Raw genomic sequence first — 25,238 nt, forward strand, 5'->3', positions numbered from 1 at the left:
TCTCATCACTATACTTCTGCCAAAGGAACAGAGTTGGGTTGCCTTTCAAATATGTCAAATAGTATTTGATTGTCTCAACGTCGTCTTTGATGGGTATTATCGTATTAAGCATGTAATCTCTGAACACCTCGCCATTCAGATCAAACGCAAACACGGTTACCATTCTAGCACCATGAATTTCATTCTCATTCACCCAATAAATCACTCCATCGAGACAAAAGCTATCGTTGCTTTTCCAATAAAGCCAGTTCATGGTCACTGCAGAAACTACCAGTTTATACTCCACTACGTTCTCAGTTTTGCGGTCTTATTCTAAAATTAATGAAACTCAATAAAATTAAACCAACCCGAAGATCCAAACCCATATCCAAAGCGGGCTCAAAAAATCGTAAAGCGTTCAAAGTTTTGTCGGTCTTATTCTCAAATGATACGATCTAAGCCAAAATGTGCTCAACTGACTGAGCTTGACTCGAAATTAGTGAAGTAAACCGTATTTGTTGGGTTCACTTAATTGATGATGACATGCCTTATTCTCAAATGATACCATCTAAGCGTCCTGTTTCCTGGAAGTGATTCACATATTACCCATTACGACCCTCTCAACCTGCATTTGAGCACCTCTGCTGATGGGAAAGTTGTTCCTTCTCAAATTCGACAACCATGTTTGAAAATCCGCAATGTTAAATTGAAAGACTGATAGATTTTCACCTGAATAGAAAAGCCTGGTGCGAAATTTTCAGACTAAGAAGATAAATCAGCGGGCTACTGATAATTCGATAGTATATCTTCAAAGTAATCAGCACTATGCAGATAATGCTATTACAGAAACAAGCTTAACATCTGATTTCTCTAAATATAAAATTATGTTATATATGGAGAAATAAATGATCAAAGTTATGTTTGAAACCCTAAGTACTTATGTTTGAAACAGAGGAATAAATGATCAAAATTTCACGGACAATCAAACTAAAATTGAATACACAAAAACTCCAGAGAGACGGTCTCTCAATATTGAGAAACCTCTCACCTGATGAATTTCTTTTTTCCTATTATGTCTCCCACTAAATTAGTGGGAGACGGTCTCTCATGAGACATACGGGAATGAATATACATACGTTACTCTACCGCGAATTTCTCAAGATCACACCATCTATACCAAGACGAATGTGATTTATACTGCTCTTGGGGTTCCACGGAACTTTTAATCGGCCGTAGCACGATGCTATCTCCTGCAACACATGTTTGAAGACATCCGTAAGGGAAATTTTTGGGGAAATCATGTGCAATAAAACTCCTTGTATTCCAAGCCGCCTTGGGATTTTTATGGTTAAACAATGTCAATTGAAGTATCTCATGATCACTACTATCGTTCTTCCATATGAATAGACTTGGGTTTCCTTTCAAGGATGTCAAATAGTATTTGACTCGGTGTACCTTATTGAAGGGTATCGAAACAAGCTCATAATCTATGAACAACTCGCGATTCAGATCAAAAGCAACCACGGTTACCACTTTAGCACCGTCAATTTGATTGTCATTGACCCAATAAATCACTCCGTCGAGACAAATCTTATTGTTGCATCTCCAACAATTTAAAAATTTATACTCAACCGGTTTCCAATGTTTTGATCCAAGAGTGAATATAGCGGCCTTGGTACGACACACGTACCTTCCACCGTAAATACTCAGAACCTTATATACCTTACTTACTGGATCATAACCTAATGCATACAAAAATATGTTGGGTCCCAATATGCCGGGTCCCAATCTCTGTATAGTTACTGCGGGAAGATGGATAAACTCATGGGTCCTTATGTTTAAAAGACCGACACGCGTTGAAAACTGTTTATAAAGACAAACGAGTTCATTGCATATATTGGACATGTCATTACATATGTAGTTGTCAAAAAGAGTGTCAGTGAAACGGTCTCGACGCCCGATTATCTCCATTGTCCTGCTACTCGTCCGGTTGGAGAGATCGAATGAAAGAACAAAGGTCTTTTCATTAAACGGTCTGTGTGCGACAAAAGCAAGTTTCGAATGTTTATCATATGAACGAGAGTGTTTAAGCATGAACGCTTGTATGATTAATGTATCATTCCAGTGCTTCGAAACAGACTTGCATTTTGACAGTGATTCCGGTGGCAGCCGTGACAAAATATCAATCAGAATCTCTTCAGGAATGTCTTCTGATTTAAAGCATGTATTATTCATATTGAAAATTAAAACTCGCAAGATCACTTAACTAAGACGGTTGTTATTTCGATCAAGATCACAAAAGAACAGGAAAGAAACAACAATCAACCTTGCAAGGTAGAAAGAATGAACTCGCAAGAATGACAGTAATTATGCATATATAGGTGAAAACATTATAATTGCGGCTGCCATGAAGGGTTTATGTAAACACAGCACGTCAGCACAAGTAGGTTTAGTAAATAATGCGAATTTTGCGATACTAGTTTGAAAGCCCGTGCGATGCACGGGTTAATTACCTTGTTAAATACTTTATATTCTTCTCTATTTTCTAAAACGAATTATTTAGGTTTCTTCCCCTTCTATTTTTGGTAACTTTTACTCTTATTTTATTCATATCTCTCCCAGGGCGTCTTAAAGTAATTGGAGGCCCAGTGCACCATAAAAATATGAGGCCCCAAATATGAATGCATATGTACTATATATCGAGGTTTGTATTAAATGTTATCAATAAAGCTTGTAAATTTGCGGTTGTCAAAAGCGGAGGCCCGGTTCCGCCGCCCGTGGCTGCCCGTGGTCTTAGACACCCCTGATCTCTCCTATCACAAAACCCCACCCAACTCTTTACTCCTATTTTATTCTCTACTTGAATGTTTGTTGCCCACAATTTATTATTTAACTCCAAATTATACATCTCTCTTCTATCACCAAACCCAATATATGACCTTTATCAATATAATACTTCCACCAATCCACCATTAATCCTTGTGCCCAAATCAAAGGAGAAGAAAATAGCGGATTGGAGGAAGTAGGAGTTTTTGAAATTCATTTTTATCGTTTGCATAGTAATATAAAAATTTGCAATAATAATTATATACAAACAACTCCATTTCAATACTCCCTCCGATCCAGACCAAAAGAAACACTTGCTATAAACGGAAGATCTAAACCAAATGTAACATTCCTTATTTGGCCTAGGACATTACCAAGTTATCCTTATGCCCATTTGATATTTACCCAAAATGTCATTACATGGCCTACATATCAACCCACAATTATATGGCCCATCTATTTTTTCCCTATTTAGTCCTTCTTTTTCCACCTTTTCTTAAATTCTTTAGTTTCGCCTATATTACTTTTGATTTGGCGGGTAAGATGCAAAATCCATCCCCGCCCCATGACCCATGGCGGGTACACTTTTCGTACCCGCAACCGCCCCACCACCCGCCCCACCACCCGCCAAAGCTCTACCCATCCCCGCCCCAACTGGGGCGGGTGCGGGGCGGTACCCACGTGTACCCGCCCCACTGACATCCCTAGGTGTAACGGATTAATGGATAAGCGGGGCAGGTACGGTTTTATATTTCCACCCGTTTGGGCGAGGATGGTTTTGGAAACTTGTACCCGTCACGGGTGGTGGGGTGGGGACGGGTACGAGTTTTTCTTGATGATGGGTACGGGTATGAGAAAGCCTATGTTCACCACCGCCCCACCCCAGACATCCCTAATTTCACAATAAGATAGATTTAATATATGGTGAGAAATGATTTTTGAAAATATGTCTAGAGGAAGATATTAATTAATGACTACGGAGTATACATAAAAAGTTGTAGAACTATTTCTTTGAAGGGTTAGAATATTCTTTTTAATCTTTATATTCAATAATTAATAAGAATTTTTTTTTAATAAACACTCTTTTCTCATAGGATACAATTTAAAAAGATGTTTTTGTATGCCTTGTGCAAGTTGTCTTGTGCTCTGTTTGGTAAAATTAGCTGAAAACTGAAAGCTAATTGAAATCTGAAAAGGTTGATTAGGTATTTGAAACTTAGGAACTGATAAGATAGCTGATTATATAAAATAGTGTTTGACAAACTCACTGAAAAGTAACTGATTTTGATGAACTGACGTAAAAGGATATGATAATTATTTAATAGTATAAATTGAAGGGGTAAAACGGAAAATCAAATCAAAACAGGTACCTGAAATCTCAAATGCTACCCTAGGTTATTTGATGAACTGACGTAGCATTTCATTTCAGGTAGCTTATTTGGTTAAATATAGTTTTCAGTTTAGTGAAAATAATATAATATGATAAAAAGATTAATGAAAATATAACTTAATGAAATAAAATATAACTATTAGTTTCCTTATTAGTAAATGGACTTAATCGTAATTATCTTTCTTATTTAAGAAAATGCTCTTTGAAGGGGAAAATTTTTAAATCAACCTATTCTTTTAGTAGATAGGAAATTCAATTCTGAAAAAGTCACCTCCTCGCCGTACTAATTAAAAGTAAAACCTAATCCATCTGATCCGGCCGGTATTATTTCTGAACCCATATCCAAAGCACGCCTAGGTAATTGTAACCTCCGGTGTAATTGATTTCCTACCTCGGCAATAAGACGGATTTAGTGGGAACTTAATTTCCATGAATTCGATATTCCGCTGCAGTTGTATTCCAACGGACAACCAAACGAGGCCGACTGAAATCACCACCTGAGAATGATCAGATCTCAGATAATATATGTGATCCAAACTAGCCTCGAACGGACTAACTAGAAACAAAAGGCTTTATATATATATGTGAACTACATAATGTGACTCAAAAATTATTGAATTAATAATCTCTAGTTATTACTCGGTTTAATCTAAGAAGATAAATCAATAGCTGATATGCTGGTCTACTGCCAAATTCTCAAGATCATACCATTTACACAATGGATTATCCTGCTCTTTGGCTATCAAGAAAATATTAATCGGCTTCATGATATCTAGCAGGATACTACCTCCTGCAACCCAAGTCCGGTGACAGCCGTATGGGAAATCTTTTGGAAAATCATGTGCAATAAAACTCCTTCTATTCCAAGTCGCCTTGGGATTTTTATGGTTAAACAATGTCAACTGTTGTATCTCATCAGTATACTTCTGCCAAATGAATAGGGTTGGGTTGCCTTTCAAGGATGTCAAATAGTATTTGATTGTCTCAACGTTGTCTTTGATGGGTATTATCGTATCAAGCATGTAATCTCTGAACACCTCGCGATTCAGATCAAAAGCAACCACGTGTACCACGCTAGCACCATGAATTTCATAGTCATTGACCCAATAAATCACTCCATCGAGACAAAACATATTATTTCTTCTCCAAAAACGTAGAAATTCATACTCGACTGGTTTCCAATGTTTCGATCCAACAGTCAATATCGCGGCCTTGGTATGACCTCCTTCTTTCCCACCATAAATACTTAAAACCTTGTATACCTTACTTTCCGGATCAAAACCTAATGCATACCAATATGCTATACGACCCTTACTACCCTTTGTAGTTATTGCAGGAAGATGGATAAAGTCCTGGGTCTTTATGTTTAAAAGACCGACATTCGTTGAAATATAACCGTTGTGGCAAATGAGGTCGTTGCATATATTGGACATGTACCCGTTCAGGAGAGCATCAGTGACGACAGTGAAACGTTCATGATGCCCTATTATTACCTCCTCAGTAATAACCTCCATTGTCCAGATATTCTTCACTACACGACACATTTTTGTTGTCTTCGGTACATTCCTAGTCGTGTTGGCAGGGCTGTTGTTATTCAAGAACTCGTATGAGAGAATCGAATTACTTCCCTCAGACGTCCAGTGTGCCACAAAAGCAAGTTTCGAATGTTCATCGTATGAACGAGAGTGTCTAAGCATAAAAGCCTGTATGGTTAAAGTAGTATTCCAGTGTTTGCAAACATACTGGCATCTTGACAGTACTTTCGGTGGCAGACGCGACAAAATAACAATCTGAAGTTCTTCGGGAATATTTGTAATTGATGCATTGCTCGTATGGCACTTCCGCCTTTTAACTCCGCCTTCAATCTTTTGCTCGACATTCATCTCCACCGAATTATCAACTATATGCCAGTAGTCTCTCGACCAAAGAACACTTTGAAAGAAGAGAAAAGAAACAGCCTCGCCAGGTTAGAAGAATAAACCTCGCAAATTTTGAACAAATTGGGCAATTCCTAAGTATCGAGAGAGTTGTATAATTAAAGGCTATGGACTAGGGTTTAGCCGTTTAGGAAACAATGCATACTCTAATTGTTTCCTAATTTAGTTCTGAAAAGGTCGCCTCCTCGTCCTAATTAAATGTAAAACCTAATCAATCTGATCCAACCCGTATTTCCAAACCCAATATCCAAAGCGGGCCTGAAAAATAGTAAAGTATTACTATAAACTAGTTTTAAGCCCGTGCAAATAATACACGGGTCGTAATAACATGCGTTATTATTGGATATAGGACTAATAAGAGTATATAAATGAGCGTTAGTAAATGTAAATGTCAGGCCAATATAGATAAGTCCATAATTGGAGTTGTACATGTAATTTAATTAGTTTTTCATTCCGACGAGTCGACGACATAATATGTTTTTCGTCATTAACCTGATTAACGTACATATAGTTTAGGGGAATAAAAAGACGGTTTTTATTGTGACGACAACAAATTATCATTACTAAATTTTTTGGTGAAATGATGCAATTCAGTAGGTTTAGAGTAAATAAAACGGAAGAGCGATATATATGGCGTTTGAGGACTGCATTAGGAATGCATTGGAGTATTTCGACCAACTTAATCAACAAAACTTAGATACGGACTAGCTAGCAAACAAACCGCTAGGGACTGCTGATATTAGATACGGACTAGCTAGCAAGGCATTGTTCAATTTGACGCAATTAAAGCCTCGTCCTGCCATATATACTATGGTTTAGCATTCTCCTGACTCGATAACTGACTAACATAACGGTTGCTGGACATCCGTAATTCACAAATTACATAAATCAGGAACTGCCTTGCAAAACCCTTGCAGAAATATTTGTTGTCATTTAAAGCAGAAATATCCGTAATTCATAACGGTCGCTGGATATCCGTACTTCACAAATAACATAATTCACAAATTAAATATTACTCGGTTTTTTCCATTGTAACAATGTTTATAAACTAAAATCTATGAAGTCCTTCAATCAAATTTGAAAAAAAACTAAGAAAATTACATTTGAAAGTTACTCTATCGCGAAGTTCTCAAGATCATACCATCTATGCCAAGACAACAGTGATTTATCGTGCTCTCGGGATTTCACGGAATTTTTAATCGGCTTCACAGGTTGTAACAGGATGCTGCCTCCTCCAACAAAATTCCACCAGTTAGCACCACCGTAAGGGAAGTTTCTTGGAAAATCGTCTGAAGTAAAATTCCTTCTGTTCCAAGTCGCCTTGGGATTTTTATGATTAAACAATGTCAACTGTTGTATCTCATCACTTTCCTCCTTCCAAACGAACAGAGTTGGACACCCTTTCAAGGATGTCAAATAGTATCTGATTTTCTTAACGTCTTTGATGGGTATTGTATCAAGCTTATAATCTGTGAACACCTCGTGATTCAAATCAAAAGCAACCACGGTTAGAACGTTACCACCAAGAGTTTCATTGTCATTAACCCAATAAATCACTCCGTCGAGACAGAAACTATTGTTTCTTTTCCAATAATCCCATTTCCTGGTCGCTGCACAACGTAGAAATTTATACTCAACTGGTTTCCAATGTTTAGATCCAATTTTGAATATCGCGGCCGTGGTAGGACATAGTTTGGTTCCACCATAAATACTCAAAATCTTGTATACCATATTTACAGGATCAAAACCTAATGCATACCAAACTCTGATAGAACCCACTCTCTGCCTAGTTAATGGAGGAAGATAAGATAAAATCCTGGGTCCTTAAGTTCAAAAGACCGACATTCGGTGAACTATAACCAAAGAGACAAATGAGGTCATTGCATATATTGGACTTGGCGTGCCTGCGGAAAAGAGCCTCGCTAAAACGTTTATATTGCCCGATTATTATCTCCTCTGTATCTATGATCTCTATTGTCTCGCTATTCTCTACACTCAATTTTGTAGTCTTTGGTACAGTCAGAGTCTTTCTGTTGGGAGTGGTGTACTTATCGCAGAGCTCGAATGAGAGAACCGAGACAGATCCCTTTGTCTCCGAGTAGTGTGTCACAAAAGCGAGTTTTGAAGGTTTACCATATGAACGAGAGTGTCTAAACATGAATGCCTGAATGGTTAAAGTAGTATTCCAGTGTCTGGAAACACACTTGCATCTTGACAGTAGTTTCCGTGGCAGCCGTGCCAAAATATAAATCTGAAGATCTTCGAGTAAGTCTTCAAATTTAAACTCGGTATCATTCATATTGAAAGTTAAAACTCGCAAGATCACTCGACTAATACAGTTTTAATTATGAAATCAAGACCTTGAAACTTGTAAGAACACAATGAACCTCACAATTTTTGAACATGTGGGCAATTCCTAAGAATCGAGTTGAGAAAGTTAGTATAATTGTTATAAGTATGGATGGGCAAGAAAATGCAACAGAGCTAGGGTTTAGGAAACCCATACTACGGAGTAACTTAATTAAGTAAAACCTAACCAAATTAATCCAACCCGAATTTCCGAACCCATATCCAAAGTGGATCCGAAAAATAGTTAAGTAGTACTAGATGCCCACCCGAGATTGTATTGATGTGTGGATCCGAAAACCGGCTATGTGGTTTTATTTGATTTAAAAGTTAAAGAATGATGTTTTTAGGGGAAAAAAACCTAATTAAACTAATCCAACTCGAATGATCTAAACAAGTTCCAATTTTCTAATTCATGAGATTTTACAACTCCCATAATTTATAAGAGGCAACTAATCGAGGCCTAAGAGATCCCATAGGCTATATGTTATTCACATAGGCTATGGCGTTGTAAGGCGATGGGAAATAAGCCTATGGAGTTGTATGTTAGATTTTCATATTAATTAAGTAAATATTATTTATAATAAAATTAATTCAGTTGTATGTTAGATTTTCATATTAATTAAGTAAATATTATTTATAATTATTTACTCGCCTCATTTTTTCCCTAAAAACATCATTCTTTAACTTTTAAGTATAAGTTTCTACTTTTGTTGATCATCTTTATCAAATATCTAAATGAGAAGGGAAGACACTATTGAAATGTAATTTGATAGTGTCGAGTGTCGACATCCAAATAGGTCCTATTGGGCATTTCAATTTTAAGGACTTTTTGAAACTCTTTTGTTGACATGTTAATTTTATAAATTCATCCACTCCTTTAACAAAGTTATTTGACAGATATTTTCCATTTAATATTTTGTACATCCATGAACAATCAGACAGACAAAAAGACTAGATAAAATATATATTCAAGTTAGTGAAAATAAGTTACACTCTTATCACCTATCATCACAAACTGAGTTTTCACAACATATTAATAAACTACATTCTACACAAAACTGAGATAGGTTAACAAGTATTTGCGATAACATTCAAGGGGTGCTGATGATGAGGGGACTAGTAATAGTAAGGATGTATTCAGAACTGAGTCACTGAGCATCAACATTTGGCCTGGATGAGTCAATATAGCGATAGTGTTATAGCTAAGTTATAGATACTTATATAATGATATGTGCTCCTGTGGTTAAAACTTTAACTTAGGTGCAAATTTTAAGTTTGGTGAATAGAAATTCACACGCACAAAACCGGCTTAATACAACATACTTCTGGCAATTCGTATATAGGAAACGGATAAAATAAGACAGAAAAAAAAGTTGCTGGTCAAACATACCTGGTAGAGTGATGTTGAAGTTAGTAATCTGGTACTCAAATGAGGGCTTTATTTAACTGTCATGTCATAAACAGTATGCAAGTGATTAAGTTTTTAGGAACGGAACATAACCGATAATCCAAACTAATTAGTAATACATATTGGTTTTATAACAGCTAAACAAGACATGATATTCCAAAGTAATCCAAATTAACATACGAAAGTATATGCTAAAGCAAAGAAAGATCTCATAATTGATTTAATTCATTATTGTTATTGGACTTTGATACCCAGAAATCTTTAATTGTTATCAAGCAAACAAAAAAAGAGATTAAGAAAATAATCAAATTGACATAGCAATAGTTATATGGACATAAATTAAGTATAGAGATTAAGAAAATATAAACATCTAACCTCAATTATTTGTGAATTATAAACAAAAGTGGTTAACTTAATATATATGATAAGAATTGGTGGGATATGGGAGAGATGATAATTTGAGGGGATATAAGGTTAATTAGGTTAAGCGAGAGTATATTAGGAAAAAAACAAAGTAATCCCTCCTATTCTACATAAACCTCTCTATTCATGGGGCACTAGAATTAAGGAGGGGAATTAAAATAAGATAGAGTATTGTAGTGGAGTTTGGTAATTGGAGAGAAAGAATGTATTGTGGGTATTATTGTGGGTGCGGTGATTAAAATAAGTATTGTTGTGGGGTAAGTTATTTAAAATAAGTATTGTTGTGGGGTAAGTTAATTAAAATAAGTATTGTTGTGGGGTGAGGTGGGTATTGTTGTGGGTTAAGATGATTAAAATAAGTATAACTTTTCTAAATAAGGAAATAGGGAAAAAATTATGAATAGATGAAAAAGGAAAGAGGAAAGTTTATGTAGAATAGGAGGGAGTATGACGCAGGAATTAAAGCGGGTCAGGTGGAGGAAAAAAAAGATGAGCGGAATTAAAGCGGGTCCGGTGAATTGCAACTGAACTAGCTGTTGCGGTAATTTTGGTAGCCAAATATACAAGACTCAGAACCTTAGATTTCCTCTGGTGAAGAAAATTTCAGCATCATCCATTAAAATTGAGCAGGTTTTTCAGTTACCATGGCGATGAAATTATTGCCCACTCGATTTCTTCAACATATCTCTCGCAATTCGCTTCTCCGCTCACATCTCCGTAATTCTGGTAACGTTTTCCCTAATTTATTACACTTGTTAACGTTTTCACATCCATTAGTTGGAAGTGATTGGCTAGGGTTTTTCGATGAAGTTACTTATTGATAAGTTCCGTCATCGGGTCTGGGTCGCACCCGCATGAAGAAGAGAGAGTCCGGCTTATAAGTCCAAGAAGGGTCCAATCCAAAACCAATTGGCAATGGGTGGAGTAACTCCTTGGTTTATATGATAGACAACTCTATCCTCTTCTCTCCTCTTTTTCCAATGTGGGATAGTCACATGTGCCTTTATCTTGGGTGGGCTGTATCTTGACACTCCCCTCACATGTGAGGTCCCTGTTCAGGCAGATTGGATTTTTTAAGTCTTTCGTCCAACTGCGATTTTTGGCCCAGTTTTTCTTTTTCTATTTTTCATGCCCAGGTCTTCGTTTTAGTTTTTTCAACCATGGGCTCTGATACCATGATAAGTTCCGTCATCGGGCCTGGGTCGCACCCGCATGAAGAAGAGAGAGTCCGGCTTATAAGTCCAAGGAGGGTCCAATCCAAAACCAATTGGCAATGGGTGGAGTAACTCCTTGGTTTATATGATAGACAACTCTCTCCTCTTTTTCCAATGTGGGATACTCACATGTGCCTTTATCTTGGATGGGTTGTATCTTGACACTCCCCCTCACATGTGAGGTCCCTGTTCAACCATGGGCTCTGATACCATGATAAGTTCCGTCATCGGGCCTGGGTCGCACCCGCATGAAGAAGAGAGAGCCCGGCTTATAAGTCCAAGGAGGGTCCAATCCAAAACCAATTGGCAATGGGTGGAGTAACTCCTTGGTTTATATGATAGACAACTCTCTCCTCTTTTTCCAATGTGGGATACTCACATGTGCCTTTAGCTTTGTAAACCCGGCCCATATTTGTGTTAATGGTTTTGTGTATCATTTCATTAGACGCTTAACATATCAATACTATATATTAATTCCAGAAACCAAGGGACTTCCATATAATTAAATAAATCTATACACATTAATTATACTATATAGTTTTAAATCGCTAGCGCCGTGTGATGGACCTGAACAAGGGACTTCAATGTAAAAATTATATAGTTTTGGTTAAAAGTATAAATTTAGAGAATATTAGAATATGGCGAATTTCCTTAAATAAACGGGTTCCACTTATGGTATTATTAATTAGTATAAATATGTTAATTATTTAACATACATAAATATAATATAAGTATATGTTATATTTTGGAAACTATTAAAAGGTAAGTAAATCAATTCAGATTTCCAAAAAATATAATATTCCATAATTCATTAGATTTGTAATTTAATTAGTAAATAATAATGATTGCTCTTAAATAATATTTTAATCTAATATTTCAGATTTATTTAAATATATAACTCTAATACAACTAGATAATCAACTATTATGATAGTAACCTTCCATGTGAGTAGTAAAAGCAACAATAATATATAACAACCATGTGAGTAGTAAAAGCAACAATAATATATAGCAACGGGAGTAGTGAAAGTCATACTAGCACCAACGGGAGTAGTAAAATTAACAATAATAAATGCGAGAGTAGTGAAAGAAAAAATAACGACGGCGGGAGAAGTGAAAGTAATAGTAGTCACAACACATGTAATGAAAGTAACAAAGAGGAACAACGGAAAGAGTATGAAAAATTAACTGACAATTCGATTTTAAGAAAATATTAATTTATTTAAATATACGAGTCTGACAAAACTAACGGGTTAACCGTAAAAATAGCAGGAATAGTAAAACAAACAACAGTAATCGAAGAAGTAGTGAACGTAATAGTATTAACAGGGGATGTAGTGAAAGTAATAATATTAACAGCGGGAGAGGTGAACGTGTCTCATAATTTGTTGATTAATTTTACCTCTCATCATAATTTCAATATATAAATTGTAAATGTATGTGTTAACCAAATTTAGAGAAATCATATTTCATATAAAATAAAATTTAAAGGTAGCCCGGGCGTAGCCGGGCACCAAACCTAGTTTATACATAATATGGGCCGGGTTTACAAAGCTAATCAGCCGGGCCTAATACTTATTGTCGATTTTAGTGATTTGGTACGGCAACAATTAGGTGGTTGTTTACGGTTATTATTGCCGAAACGTTTTGAGAAAGTTCGATTAGATGATAGATTTGGCATAAGGGTAATAATTACTTAATCATTATTGGGGGTGGGTAATGTATTACCCTTTCATGAGGGTAATAGATTCGGCTCTCTCTCTAAAGCTTAGAGGGAGAAAGTTCAGAAAGCCCCAAAAATGAAATTTGGGTTTTGAATCCTTTTCATGCCTTTGTTTTCACTTGCTAGTTCTTCATCTTTTTTCTTTAGAAATTTCTTGAGTCCATTTTCTTAATTTTTACCTTCTCTAATATTTGACTCTTTTGCTCTTTATTTTAGCATGGGAGAGCTCTTGAATCATATATCTTAAGAAATGAAGGTTTAAATCTAGAATCTCAACAGAAATTTTTGAGTTTTATTATCATTTATGGATGATTATAGCAAAATAATGTTCAACATTGGGAAGATCCAAAACCTCTTATATTAAAGGTTTTTTCAGATCTGGACGTTTTTCTTCTTTTCTTTGCTCCTTTAGGTTTTCTTATTTCCCTATTTCTAAGAGGGATATATGTCTTTGCATTTTTGTAAGCCTGGAAACTTTGAATCTAGTCTTGTGTTCTTCCTTTTCTTCAAGTTTTGTTCTTTTTCTTGTGAGCTTTTGAAAATTTAGACTTTCAGAGTTTTTTCTGTTTCGATTAACCTAGTTTTTTTACCTTTAAAAAAAAAATATGAGGATAATAGATTCAGGAGGTGAATAATTACTCTCGTTTCAAACATGGAAAATGCACCTTAACTATTACTCTCACATTCATTAGCCTCCTTTTATTCTTAATCCAAGCAAACCCTTATAATTATAAGTCGTATTTTTAATTCTATCCGTTTTAATTCCGATCGCATCAAATATTGCTCCCCACAAATCTAATACATCGTGCTCGTATAGTATTTCTTAAGCAAGAAAGTGGGATCACAAATTGATAAGCCCTTTACTTGTCAATTCAACTTAAGCAAACATAATGACATTGACAGCATACCACAATGATTTCTTAACCAAACATCCTACACTCCTTACTAATGTCATTCACATAATCACAATATCAAATGTGACTATGTGAGTCTTAGTCCATTTAATGTCAATTTATTTCTAGATAAACATCTTATAAATTTAGTACAAAACTAAGGCAAATGAGATATCGTCGTCTCATGATATTGACTTTCAGTATCACTCTTTCACAGTCTCATGCACATGTAAAATATGAACTTATGCATTTCGTTTTTCATAGTGTGTGATCCAGGGTCCTAGTCGTGTATGTGAGAGGGTGAGAATTCAAATATTGAATAATCCAATAATATCATTTGTTTACTTTTTACTCTTGGCAAATAGACCCAGAAAGGAGAAGGGATCATTTGTGGCAGTGGTTCTTGAATGACAAGTACTCGACAATAACGAATGTGAAAAATACAAATTACCTATTATAAACACTAGTTTTAAACCCGTGCAAAATTGCACGGGTATGTATTTGGGCCAGTATTAATGTTTTTGAATGTATATTTGTTTTTGCATTTCTATTGTACTTATCTAGTTGGTCTAAATCTACGATTTACATAATTTATGTTTAAATTTGTTACAAACATATGTGTTCACATACACTGGTTTATAAGGCAATAATGTAATTTACTCTTGTAAATAAAAATTGCATACATAAAAAACTTTACATCCAGATAAAAGAAATATAATCTAATATAATCAACTTTAACATATGTATGTAATTTGATGGGGTATATTCGCACCGACCGACCAAGTCAACACATTGAGCAAGGTCAAAGATATCCACAAAGAAAGTCAACGATTTAGACAACCTAGCCGACGCAGCCCATCGGCCTGTCACTTGGGTCTCGGCCAGGCAACTAGCCAGCCGGGGCACATATCCGCGTATTCATATCCAAGACTCCTCGGTCGGCCTGCCATAGGTCCATCGGCCGAGGGTAGAACGGTCTTTCCACCTGCTAGCCACTTGGCCACTTGGCCACTACGTGACAAAAGGTGAAAGTCTATAAATACTCCTCAACCCTCATTGAGGAAAGGATCGACAATTTAACCTAAGAATCACTATTCATCTGGTAATATCTTCCTTATCTCTCTACAATACACTTTGCCAAGTAACACATAACTTAATCCTTTAAGTTTACTGACTTGAGCGTCGGAGTGAGAACGCTCGGCCAAAGCCGAGCCCTCAGTTTGTTCATTGTTTCAGGAGAGGTCAAAGGAGAACTCAATCAAAGACGTCCTTCTACAAGCTACGAGTGGTAACAATACTTGCTCTGGAATTACGCCCGGAACATAATTCATTTGCGTTTTATGTTCGATCGCGTATATAAATGTTATTCCTTCTTGAAATTATGTAATTTTATTATTATGTAATTTTGTTTTAAAAATTATGTACTCCGTAATTCAATTTCATTTACTCGCATTTGTAATTCATTCTGTGTATATGTTATAAATTTTATTTACACGGAATGTATAAAACTATTTCATAATATTAATTCAGAGAATTTTTTCATAATATTATTTCATAGAATTTGTTGTAAAACGGAATTTATCGCATGCTTGAAAAGACGGAAATCTGAAGAAATAAATACATTGCACACTCACGGGTCCCACCATAACATGAATTTCCAAAAAAAAAAAAAAAAAAACTGCATTAATGATTAATGACGTGGCGCGCTAAGGATTGAGTATTGTCTTTTGTATTAATATAGATAAAATTCATGAATTCATGATATGAAATGTAAACAAATGAATTAATAAGACACCAAAAATGAAATATTAAACAAATAATCGAGACGGAGGGACTACTCAGTAGTTGGTAGACTTCTGAACTACCACACCAATTCTTAACCATAAGGCCATAATTACCTACAACTACACTTAAAATTCATCATTGGATAACTTAATAATAACTCTATTAATATCTCAACAAGTATGAACCAAATTTCTTGTATCATTCAATTTTAGAGAAAAAAATATTCGTATTTAATTAGTTACTTGCTTATATCATCGAATATGATTCTACACATTTTAGTTGTATTTTCACTCGTAATCTCATCCTCTTATGCTAACACAATAGCATTCGACTTTTGTGTCGCGGACCCAACCCTTCCTCATGGACCGACAGGCTACTCATGCAAGGATTCAACAAAGGTCACGGCCGACGACTTTGCCTACTCGGGTCTTCGTAAACCCGGCAACACGTCCAATATCTTCAAATTTGGGGTGTCGGCTGGTTTTGTGGATCAATTCCCGGCCTTAAACGGGTTAGGAATATCCATGGTTCGAGCTGATATAGGTGTAGGGGGAGCCGTGCCCATACACACGCATCGTGTGGCCGAGCTTCTTATAGTGGTCGAGGGTACGATTATTGCTGGATTTATTGATACGAATAATACGGCTTTTTATAAGACTATTGAGAAAGGTGACTAAGGTGACTTGTTTATTATTCCACCAATGCTCGAACATTTTCAAGTCAATGTTGGAAAAATTCCGTCTGTGGTATATGCTAGTTTCGCTAGCCCGAATCCTGGAATTCAAGCTGTTACTGGAGCTCTTTTCCAAAATGATTTGCCTAGTGAGATCGTTCAGAAGATTACTTTGTTAGATCGTGCGCAAATTAAAAAGCTTAAAAAGATGATTGGTGGAACTAATTAACTCGGTTATTATTAAAAATTACAATCTTTTGGTCCAAATGTAATTTTATTATTTTTGTCTTTTTGAATTGTTCCATTATAAGTTTGTGTACGCTAATATATAAAGTTTTTTCATGTCACATGTGAAAATAGGAAGATTATTAGGGAAGAGACGAATAATTAAATACTTTCTTGTATGATTGAAACAATAAAATGTATGTACAATGGTAACGATAAAAAGGGATATTTGATGAATGAGAAAATACACGATATTTCATCATCAATTTTAACTCATAACCGGTAATATACCGAGTAGTACAGACCAAATTGATATTTACAACGATCCAAAATCATTGTACGTGAAATGGTGTATGCTAGAAGGTGATCATGGGCCGGGCGAATGCGGGCTTGGGCCGGGCCTTTCTATCCAAAACGGCCCATTTGTGTGGTTCGGGCTGGGTCGGGCCAGATCTGTGGACTTATTTGACAAGCCCAACCCCGGCCCTTATGGGCTAATTTGGGCTTTTGGGCCTAAATGGGCTTTTCGGGCCCTAAAATTTACGACTTACATTAGAAAATAATTAGCATAATACCTTCAATTACTACTTTAAAAACATACGTAGTTTATAAAATTGTACAAAATATGATGTAATGCTTATGAATTGCTCTCCAAAATAAAATAAAGGCAAACACCGTCCTTCGTAATCCGTATATAAGTGTTTTAAACAAGATAAGGTAATGAGAAATCAAGTTAATTAAAAAGTTACTTCAAGCATTGTGAATTTTGAATTCATTATAGAACGTTAATTTATGGGATTTGGCCCTGCTTTTTTTTACTTAATTTCAGCTCATTTCAGTTTAGTTTAGCTATATTCAATTTAATTCAGCTCTATTAAATTAAGTTCAGTTCAGGCTATTTGTGCACTTTTTTCTTACCTTATTAATGCTAGTGGAGTCTATTTATGATATTCGACGCAGTATCAAAGTCTGAGATTTTGTTCTTGGTGACGAAATATAGCTGGAGAAGGAGATGGTTAATCCGATTACTTTGTTCATCTGATTTAATTAAGTAAAAGTCCAATCACTCCATAAATTAACAAGTCACTCCATCAATTATCAACTGAATTATATAGACTAGGATCATATATCGTGCTACATACTTATAATTATAGAATGGACGCATGTTCTAAGCTGTACATGGTGTAGGCCGATATATAAAATATTCCCTTTGTTTTAACAATTGTTTACATTTGATTAAAATAATTCTCATAAAATAATAAAAGTATAAACATCCTGTTGAAACGAACGGAGTATGCAATTTAAGAGCTTGAGTGAATTGTTATCAAAACATATAATGCTCATCCATGGTTAACAAGTTCACAAATTCTTGTTTAAGCTTAGGATATATTTATCTTAAATTTAAAACAATTTAAATAGTGTACTTCGTATTATGTACATGAGACAAAGTTGATCCATTTCTATCTATCTAAGTGGATGGGTTCGATTTGTTTTACTTTTGAGAATATTACTGTCTTAAAAGAGACCAATCGTAATAAATTAATTAAGATCCCTTATTGGGGTGCCACTCGCCCCTAGCTTGTCCGTCCACGGCTAGTTAGTCTTGCTGAAGACGGGTCGGAGCAAGTGACGGGTAATGCCACTCACAAAACGGATAGGGGGGACAAGGTGGGGGCACCCCCATGTGCTTCCCTCTCTCCTCTATTTGGGTCATTTGTGAGAGGAAATAGTATCCGTCACTTCAAAGTGACTGATACGTGCCGTCTTCAATGAGATTTTGTGGTACACGGCATAGGTGGTCTCAACTTCAATGCATTTATGTTCGTGTTTGAAGTCTTCATAGACTTTTTCAATAAACACAAAATCTCATTTAAGACGGCACGTATCCGTCACTTTGGAGTGACGGATACCATTTCCTCTCACAAATGACCCAAATAGAGGAGAGAGGGAAGCACATGGGGGTGCCCCACCTTGTCCCCCTATCCGTTTTGTGAGTGACATTACCCGTCACTTGCTCCGACCCGTCTTCAGCAAGACTAACTGTTCAATAAAAGCGTCTAGTGAATCATCCCATATTTTATCCATACTACGAGTATATTTTAATATCTTGGTCGACATTTGAACTAACGTACCAATAATTCATATCAATAATTACGTTCATCAAAACACATTAACATGTATCATTAGTTGACTTTATAACTCTATATAAATACCCCATGTGTACGAACCATATAATGTATCTATACTTGTAGTAATTCAACCTCATTTACTCTCTACTCATATACTAATTCTTCCTATTTTCCTACATATTCGAATATGAATCTACACATTTTAATTGTATTTTCGATCTTGGTCACGTCCTCGTATGCTAACATGATAGAATTTGACTATTGTGTCGCGGACCCAGCCCTTCCTCATGGACCGACTGGCTATGCATGCAAGGACCCATCAAAGGCCACATCCGATGACTTCGCCTACTCGGGCCTTCGTACACCTGGCAACACGTCCAACATCTTTAAGTTTGGAGCCTCACTCGGTCTGGTCGCCCAATTCCCAGCCTTAAACGGGTTGGGAATATCTATTGTTCGAGGTGATATGGATGTAGGAGGAGCTGTGCCCTTACACACTCACCGTGTGTCTGAGCTTATTGTAGTAGTTGAGGGTACGATTATTGCTGGATTTATTGACACGAATAATACAGCTTTTTATAAGACTCTTGAAAAGGGTGACTTGTTTGTTATTCCACCTACACTCGAACATTTTCAAGTTAATGTTGGAACAATACCGTCTGTGATATATGCTAGTTTTTCTAGCCCAAATCCCGGTGTTCAGATTATTTCTAATTCCCTTTTCCAAAGCGATTTGCCTACTGAGATCATTCAGAAGATTACTTTATTGGATCCTGCGCAAATTAAGAAGCTTAAGAGAGTGTTTGGTGGTACTAATTAACTTTGGTTATTAGTATAAAATGGTGACTTTCGTGTATGATTGAATTGTTTGTAATAATTGTGACCACATTTGCTTGTTGGTTTGGAATTCAGTTTATCACTTGTTTATTTGGAGTTGAATAAATTATTGATCTTAAAAATGCAATAATGTGTAGACCGAATAATCGAATATCCTCTCGTTGGGGTTTATTCGAGTTGAGATCATATGTTCCGTATTATTAGAGTTTCATCTCAATCATATTATATTACATAAGTAATAAGATTGTGAAATATAGTCAAATTTTCACACACAAATCTTACACTGTATGCGTTTAACAGGAGTGCATTTATTAATTACGTAAAATAATAATAAATTGATAACAAAGACTTTGAATCAAAATAATTCGGTCGACTGTAGTCTACAAGCAATGTGAATTGTTGGTTGAACATGTCAATCAATTTTTTTTCAAATGAACTGCAAGGTTTGTACAATATATGAGGGAAAGGAGATTTAAACTCTTAACTTATTGTTACAAAATCTTCGCCCTAATCACTAGAATGTAAGGATATATATATAATAATGTAGGCGTTGAAAATTTTTCAAGAAAAATGGGGAATCACCATAACAAAAAAATACTAGTCAACATATATAAATGTATATATGTGAAAGAGTCTGTTTCCCTGTCTATTCATTCAATCAAACGTACAATATATACAATGTTCCATAGAATCAGTTTCCTGATTCTTTGCTAAATCATATCCTATAATTATGGAAAGGCTATAACTAATCCTATAACTAAGGCATGATACAAGGCTAATATGTGTACACAATAACTAATTGATTGCAGAGATATTCTAACAGAATATATGAGATAATATTCTATTACACCCCCGCAGTTGAAACGGGAGGTATGTGAACGTTGAGACTGGAGCGGAAGTCGTTGAAAAGGGCTTTCGGGAGACCTTTGGTAAAAATATTTGCATATTGAAATCGTGACGGTACATGTAAAACTTTAACTTGACCAAGAGCAACTTTTTCCCGAACAAAGTGGATATCCATTTCAATATGTTTTGTGCGTTGATGATTGACGGGATTGCACGAGAGATAAATCGCACTAACATTGTCACAATACACGATGGTGGCTCGTTTGATAGGGCAGCCGAGTTCAAGTAGGAGGTTCCGGAGCCAGCATGATTCGGCTACGACATTTGCGACACCTCGGTATTCGGCCTCGGCACTGGAGCGGGATAGTGTAGGCTGCCTTTTTGAAGACCAAGAGATGATATTGTCACCCAAATACACACAATATCCCGAGGTAGAGCGGCGTGTGTCGGGGCAGCCACCCCAGTCGGCATCACTGTAGGCCGTGAGGGTGGAGGAGGACGAAGGGGTGATGTGAATGCCAAGAGACTTTGTTCCTTGCAAATAACGAATCACCCGTTTTAGAGCGCTCATGTGTGCCTCACGTGGGTCATGCATATAAAGACATATTTGTTGGACCGCGTAAGATATATCGGGGCGCGTGAATGTCAAATATTGCAGGGCCCCTGCCAGGCTGCGATAGAGTGTAGGGTCAGTGACACTCTTTCCCGAAAAAGCAGATAACTTGGACTTTGTATCGACTGGAGTTTGAGCGGCCTTACAGTTGGTCATATTCGCTCTAGCCAAAATCTCTTCGGTATATTTTCGCTGATGGAGGAACAACCCATGGGTATGGCGAATGGCAGATATACCAAGGAAGTAATTAAGGGGACCAAGATCAGTCATGGCAAATTCGGAGCGAAGTTGAGCAATAATACGTTCCCGGAGGGCCGCTGAAGAAGTAACCAGTATGATATCATCCACATATAGGAGCAAATATGCAGTGTCGGGTCCCTTGCGGAAAATAAATAAGGAGTGATCACAAACACTGTGTTGGAAACCGATAGTAGCAACGTACGTGGCGAACCGGTGGTACCAAGCTCTCGGGGCTTGTTTTAAGCCGTAAAGAGATTTTTGTAATAGGCAGACATGGCCAGGATGTTGGCGATCACGAAATCCCGGTGGTTGATACATGTACACCGTTTCAGCTAAATTACCATGGAGGAACGCGTTCTTTACGTCTAATTGGTGAATTGACCATTTGTTGCATACAGCGAGACTAAGAACGGTTCTAATTGTGGCCGGCTTCACGACGGGGCTAAAGGTCTCATCACAGTCGACTCCCACCTGCTGTGACCTGCCATTGACAACAAGACGAGCTTTGTACCGCTCCAAGTCACCATTAGATTTAAACTTATGTTTAAATAGCCACATACACCGTGTAATATTGACGTTAGTTGGCCTAGGTACGAGAACCCAAGTCTTATTTTTAATTAGAGCATCGTATTCGTCGGTCATAGCCTGAAACCAATTCGGGTCTTTAAGGGCGGTGATAGGACATTTGGGAATTGGTGAAAGGCTGGTGGTAGAGCATAGGTCGAATACGGGCTTGGGTTTAAAAATACCATGTTGGCCACGGGTTGTCATTTGAGGGGAATGTGCGGGTGGTGGCGTGGTAGGAGGTGAGTTGATTGGGGTAGGCTCCCTGGTTGTGGTAGTGGGGGTCTCATTTGTGATTGGGCTACCATGTTGGGTTGGGCTGCGGGTAGGACTAGTAGTGGGCTGGGGACTTTCTTTGGGTTGGGCGTGGGCGGTGGCTAGCAGCGGGTTGAGGTCCGGGTGGGTGGGAAATTGGGCCGTGGCATGGGCCAAGTATGGTGATATATTAGAGTCCAGGGGGATACGTGGGTTTTGGTCCGTGGTTTTTTGTTTTGCATATGGGAACACCGATTCGTCGAATGTCACATGTCGAGCAATGATTACCTTTTGGGATGATAAGTCGAGACACTTGTAACCCCGATGATTGGACGGGTACCCGATGAAGACGCAAGGGGTAGCACGGGCAGCCAGTTTGTGGTTTGTGGTGGAGGGGACATGAGGGAAGCATAGACACCCGAAGGTACGTAGGTGAGAATATGACGGAGTTTTGCTATAGAGGCTTGACGTAGGAGTTCCGGTGAGGATTTTGTTTGTGGGGAATAATATTGTATAAATAGGTAGCTCTTTGCTAGAGCATGGTGCCACATTGTAAGAGGCATGTGGGCGTGTTGAAGGAGAGTCCGAACAATATTGTTAATTGTTCGGATAGTCCGTTCCGCCTTACCATTTTGAGGTGAGGTGTGTGGGCACGAAAAACGAAAAATCATGCCATGATTCGCAAAAAAAGTATGGAAAGACGAGTTATCAAATTCACGCCCGTTATCGCATTGGAATGTTTTAATGGGACGATTAAATTGTGTAACTAATTGATTATGGAAAATGTTAAAAATTGTAAACACTTGAGATTTATTTTTAATGGGGAATGTCCACAAAAAGTTGGTAAAATCATCCAAAAAAAGGACGTAATATCGGTGTCCTGCTGAACTCGTGATGGGCGAAGTCCATAGGTCACTATTGACAATATCAAAAGGTGACACAGTGGAAGAGGATGAGGGGGAAAAGGGAATTTTTATTTGCTTACCCAACTGACAGGAAGCACACACAAATGTTCGACTTAAGGAATTACAATAAATCAAACTGTTCCTACGAATATTATTAAAAATGGCAGGACCCGGATGTCCGAGACGGTCATGCCAAGTGATAGAAGAGACGGCAGTGAGGGCTTGTGGAGGAGCTTGAGCAGGTGACGGTAATGTTGTGGAGATCAGAGGATAAAGATCACCCGTGTTATTGCATCTCATGAGTCGGTTCCCCGTCCGTAGGTCCTTCACAGTGAAACCAAAAGGATCAAATTCAACAGAGACATGATTATCGGTAGTAAATTGTCGGACTGAAACAAGGTTCTTAATGATATTAGGGACATGAAGGACATTGCGCAAAATAAAAGGGGGGAACGGGGTAGAAAGGATTTTGGAGCCATAACCTCGAATTGGTATTTCACTGCCATTACCAACGATGATACTACGATTATTGCTCGAATTAAAATAAGACGAGAGCGTACCTTGGTTGGACGTCATGTGGGATGATGCTCCGGTGTCCATATAATAATTCTCGTCTGGTTGTTGGAGCGTCATGGTCTGCATTGCAGCAGCTATATCAGTAGGAATGAGCATACCTGGAGGAGAGCCAAATGAGTTGGGTTGGGCAATGAAGGCCTGTTGGGGCCGTGGTCCGAGGATGCTTGGGCCACCACGGTTCGTTGTAGGTGTAGTCCAGCCCGAGGTAGGGTAGGGGCACGGTGGTGGTGTCCAACCGTGCTGGGCAGTGGCAGGGGAAAAAGGGACCCAAGTCCACGCCTGTTGTCCTCCATAATGCTGCTGGTTGTTTCGACCATTGTGTCGGCCTTGATAGCCGTTGTTATGCTGACCATTGGATGACCCATTGCCACCATTATTCTGTCCACCATTTTTGCCGCGATTCCCTCCGCGATGATGACCTCCTCGACCCTTATTGTTGTAGGAGCGGGAGTTATTACCACCGCGCGAGTTGTTGGAAGAGGAGTGAGCAGAGGAGTTGTCATTCTGATTTGTGTTTGTGACAACTAGGGCGGAATCAGTGGTGACGGAAGTCACTTTGTTGCGGCGAGTCTCCTCCAGCGTGAGCATGGAGCGTGCTTTATAGAAGGCTGGCAGAGGGTCACTTTGCTGAATGATAGTGGCAACACCATCGTACCCTTCAGAGAGCCCGGCGACTAATTGGAGAACAAGCCTATTATTGGAGACGGGAGCCCCAACATTCGCCAATTGATCGGCAAGCATCTTCAAAGCCTGACAGTAGGCCGAGATATTCGGATAATTATCCATATGTGCCTGAGAGAACTGCTGCTCTAAGAACACAGCCCTCGAGTTTTTATTATCGTGGAAGATGTCTTTAAGACGGTCCCATGCTTGTTGAGCAGTAGCATTGGGCTCGAGGATTGTGTGGAGCAAGTCGAGAGATATGGTGCTATATATCCATTGCTTAACAATGGCATCTAGACGAAGCCACTGTTCATCTTTCTTGATAACAGCATCCTTAGGAGGATCAATATGATCAGCGACATCGTAGGCTCGTGCCGTGTTGAGGAATAGCTCGGCCCAAGATGCGTAGTGAACGTTTTCTGTTTCAAGAGTGATTTGGATGTGATTTTTGATATTCGAGAGGGCAAAGGCGGGGTGGAATGGGGCAGATTTTGTGTTCTCAGCAGGCATGATGAAGATAGGGAAGTGATAGAAAAAAGAAGGAAAAGAAAGACAGGGTATAACGAGAGGGGAAGGAGAGTTTTAGAAGAGAGGATCTCAATGGCTCAATGATACCATGAAAGAGTCTGTTTCCCTGTCTATTCATTCAATCAAACGTACAATATATACAATGTTCCATAGAATCAGTTTCCTGATTCTTTGCTAAATCATATCCTATAATTATGGAAAGGCTATAACTAATCCTATAACTAAGGCATGATACAAGGCTAATATGTGTACACAATA

At 37.7% G+C, this 25,238-nt stretch overlaps 4 protein-coding genes and 1 pseudogene across 4 annotated transcripts; 2 read left to right on the forward strand and 3 right to left on the reverse strand.

The window, feature by feature from the left end:
* Positions 1–762: 762 nt before the first annotated feature.
* Positions 763–2,214, reverse strand: LOC141594575 (putative F-box protein At3g52320). Its single transcript, XM_074414583.1, has 3 exons — positions 1,670–2,214; positions 1,435–1,582; positions 763–816 (listed from the first exon to the last, which is right to left on the reverse strand). Exons 1-3 carry the CDS (start codon positions 2,212–2,214, stop codon positions 763–765), a joined length of 747 nt encoding a protein of 248 aa, XP_074270684.1.
* Positions 2,215–4,857: 2,643 nt separating this feature from the next.
* Positions 4,858–6,078, reverse strand: LOC141594576 (putative F-box protein At1g46984). Its single transcript, XM_074414585.1, has one exon. It carries the CDS (start codon positions 6,076–6,078, stop codon positions 4,858–4,860), a length of 1,221 nt encoding a protein of 406 aa, XP_074270686.1.
* Positions 6,079–16,135: 10,057 nt separating this feature from the next.
* LOC141594055 (auxin-binding protein ABP19a-like) lies at positions 16,136–17,156 on the forward strand (annotated as a pseudogene).
* A 1,915-nt stretch (positions 17,157–19,071) lies between these two features.
* LOC141594056 (auxin-binding protein ABP19a-like) lies at positions 19,072–19,890 on the forward strand. The gene has a single exon (XM_074414264.1). It carries the CDS (start codon positions 19,141–19,143, stop codon positions 19,771–19,773), a length of 633 nt encoding a protein of 210 aa, XP_074270365.1. The 5' UTR covers positions 19,072–19,140; the 3' UTR covers positions 19,774–19,890.
* Positions 19,891–20,634: 744 nt separating this feature from the next.
* Positions 20,635–24,962, reverse strand: LOC141594577 (uncharacterized). The gene is made up of 2 exons (XM_074414586.1): positions 23,407–24,962; positions 20,635–21,970 (listed from the first exon to the last, which is right to left on the reverse strand). Exons 1-2 carry the CDS (start codon positions 24,960–24,962, stop codon positions 20,635–20,637), a joined length of 2,892 nt encoding a protein of 963 aa, XP_074270687.1.
* Between the last annotated feature and the right edge of the window lie 276 nt (positions 24,963–25,238).

Source organism: Silene latifolia, chromosome 8, assembly GCF_048544455.1.
Source record: "Silene latifolia isolate original U9 population chromosome 8, ASM4854445v1, whole genome shotgun sequence".
NCBI lineage: Eukaryota > Viridiplantae > Streptophyta > Magnoliopsida > Caryophyllales > Caryophyllaceae > Silene > Silene latifolia.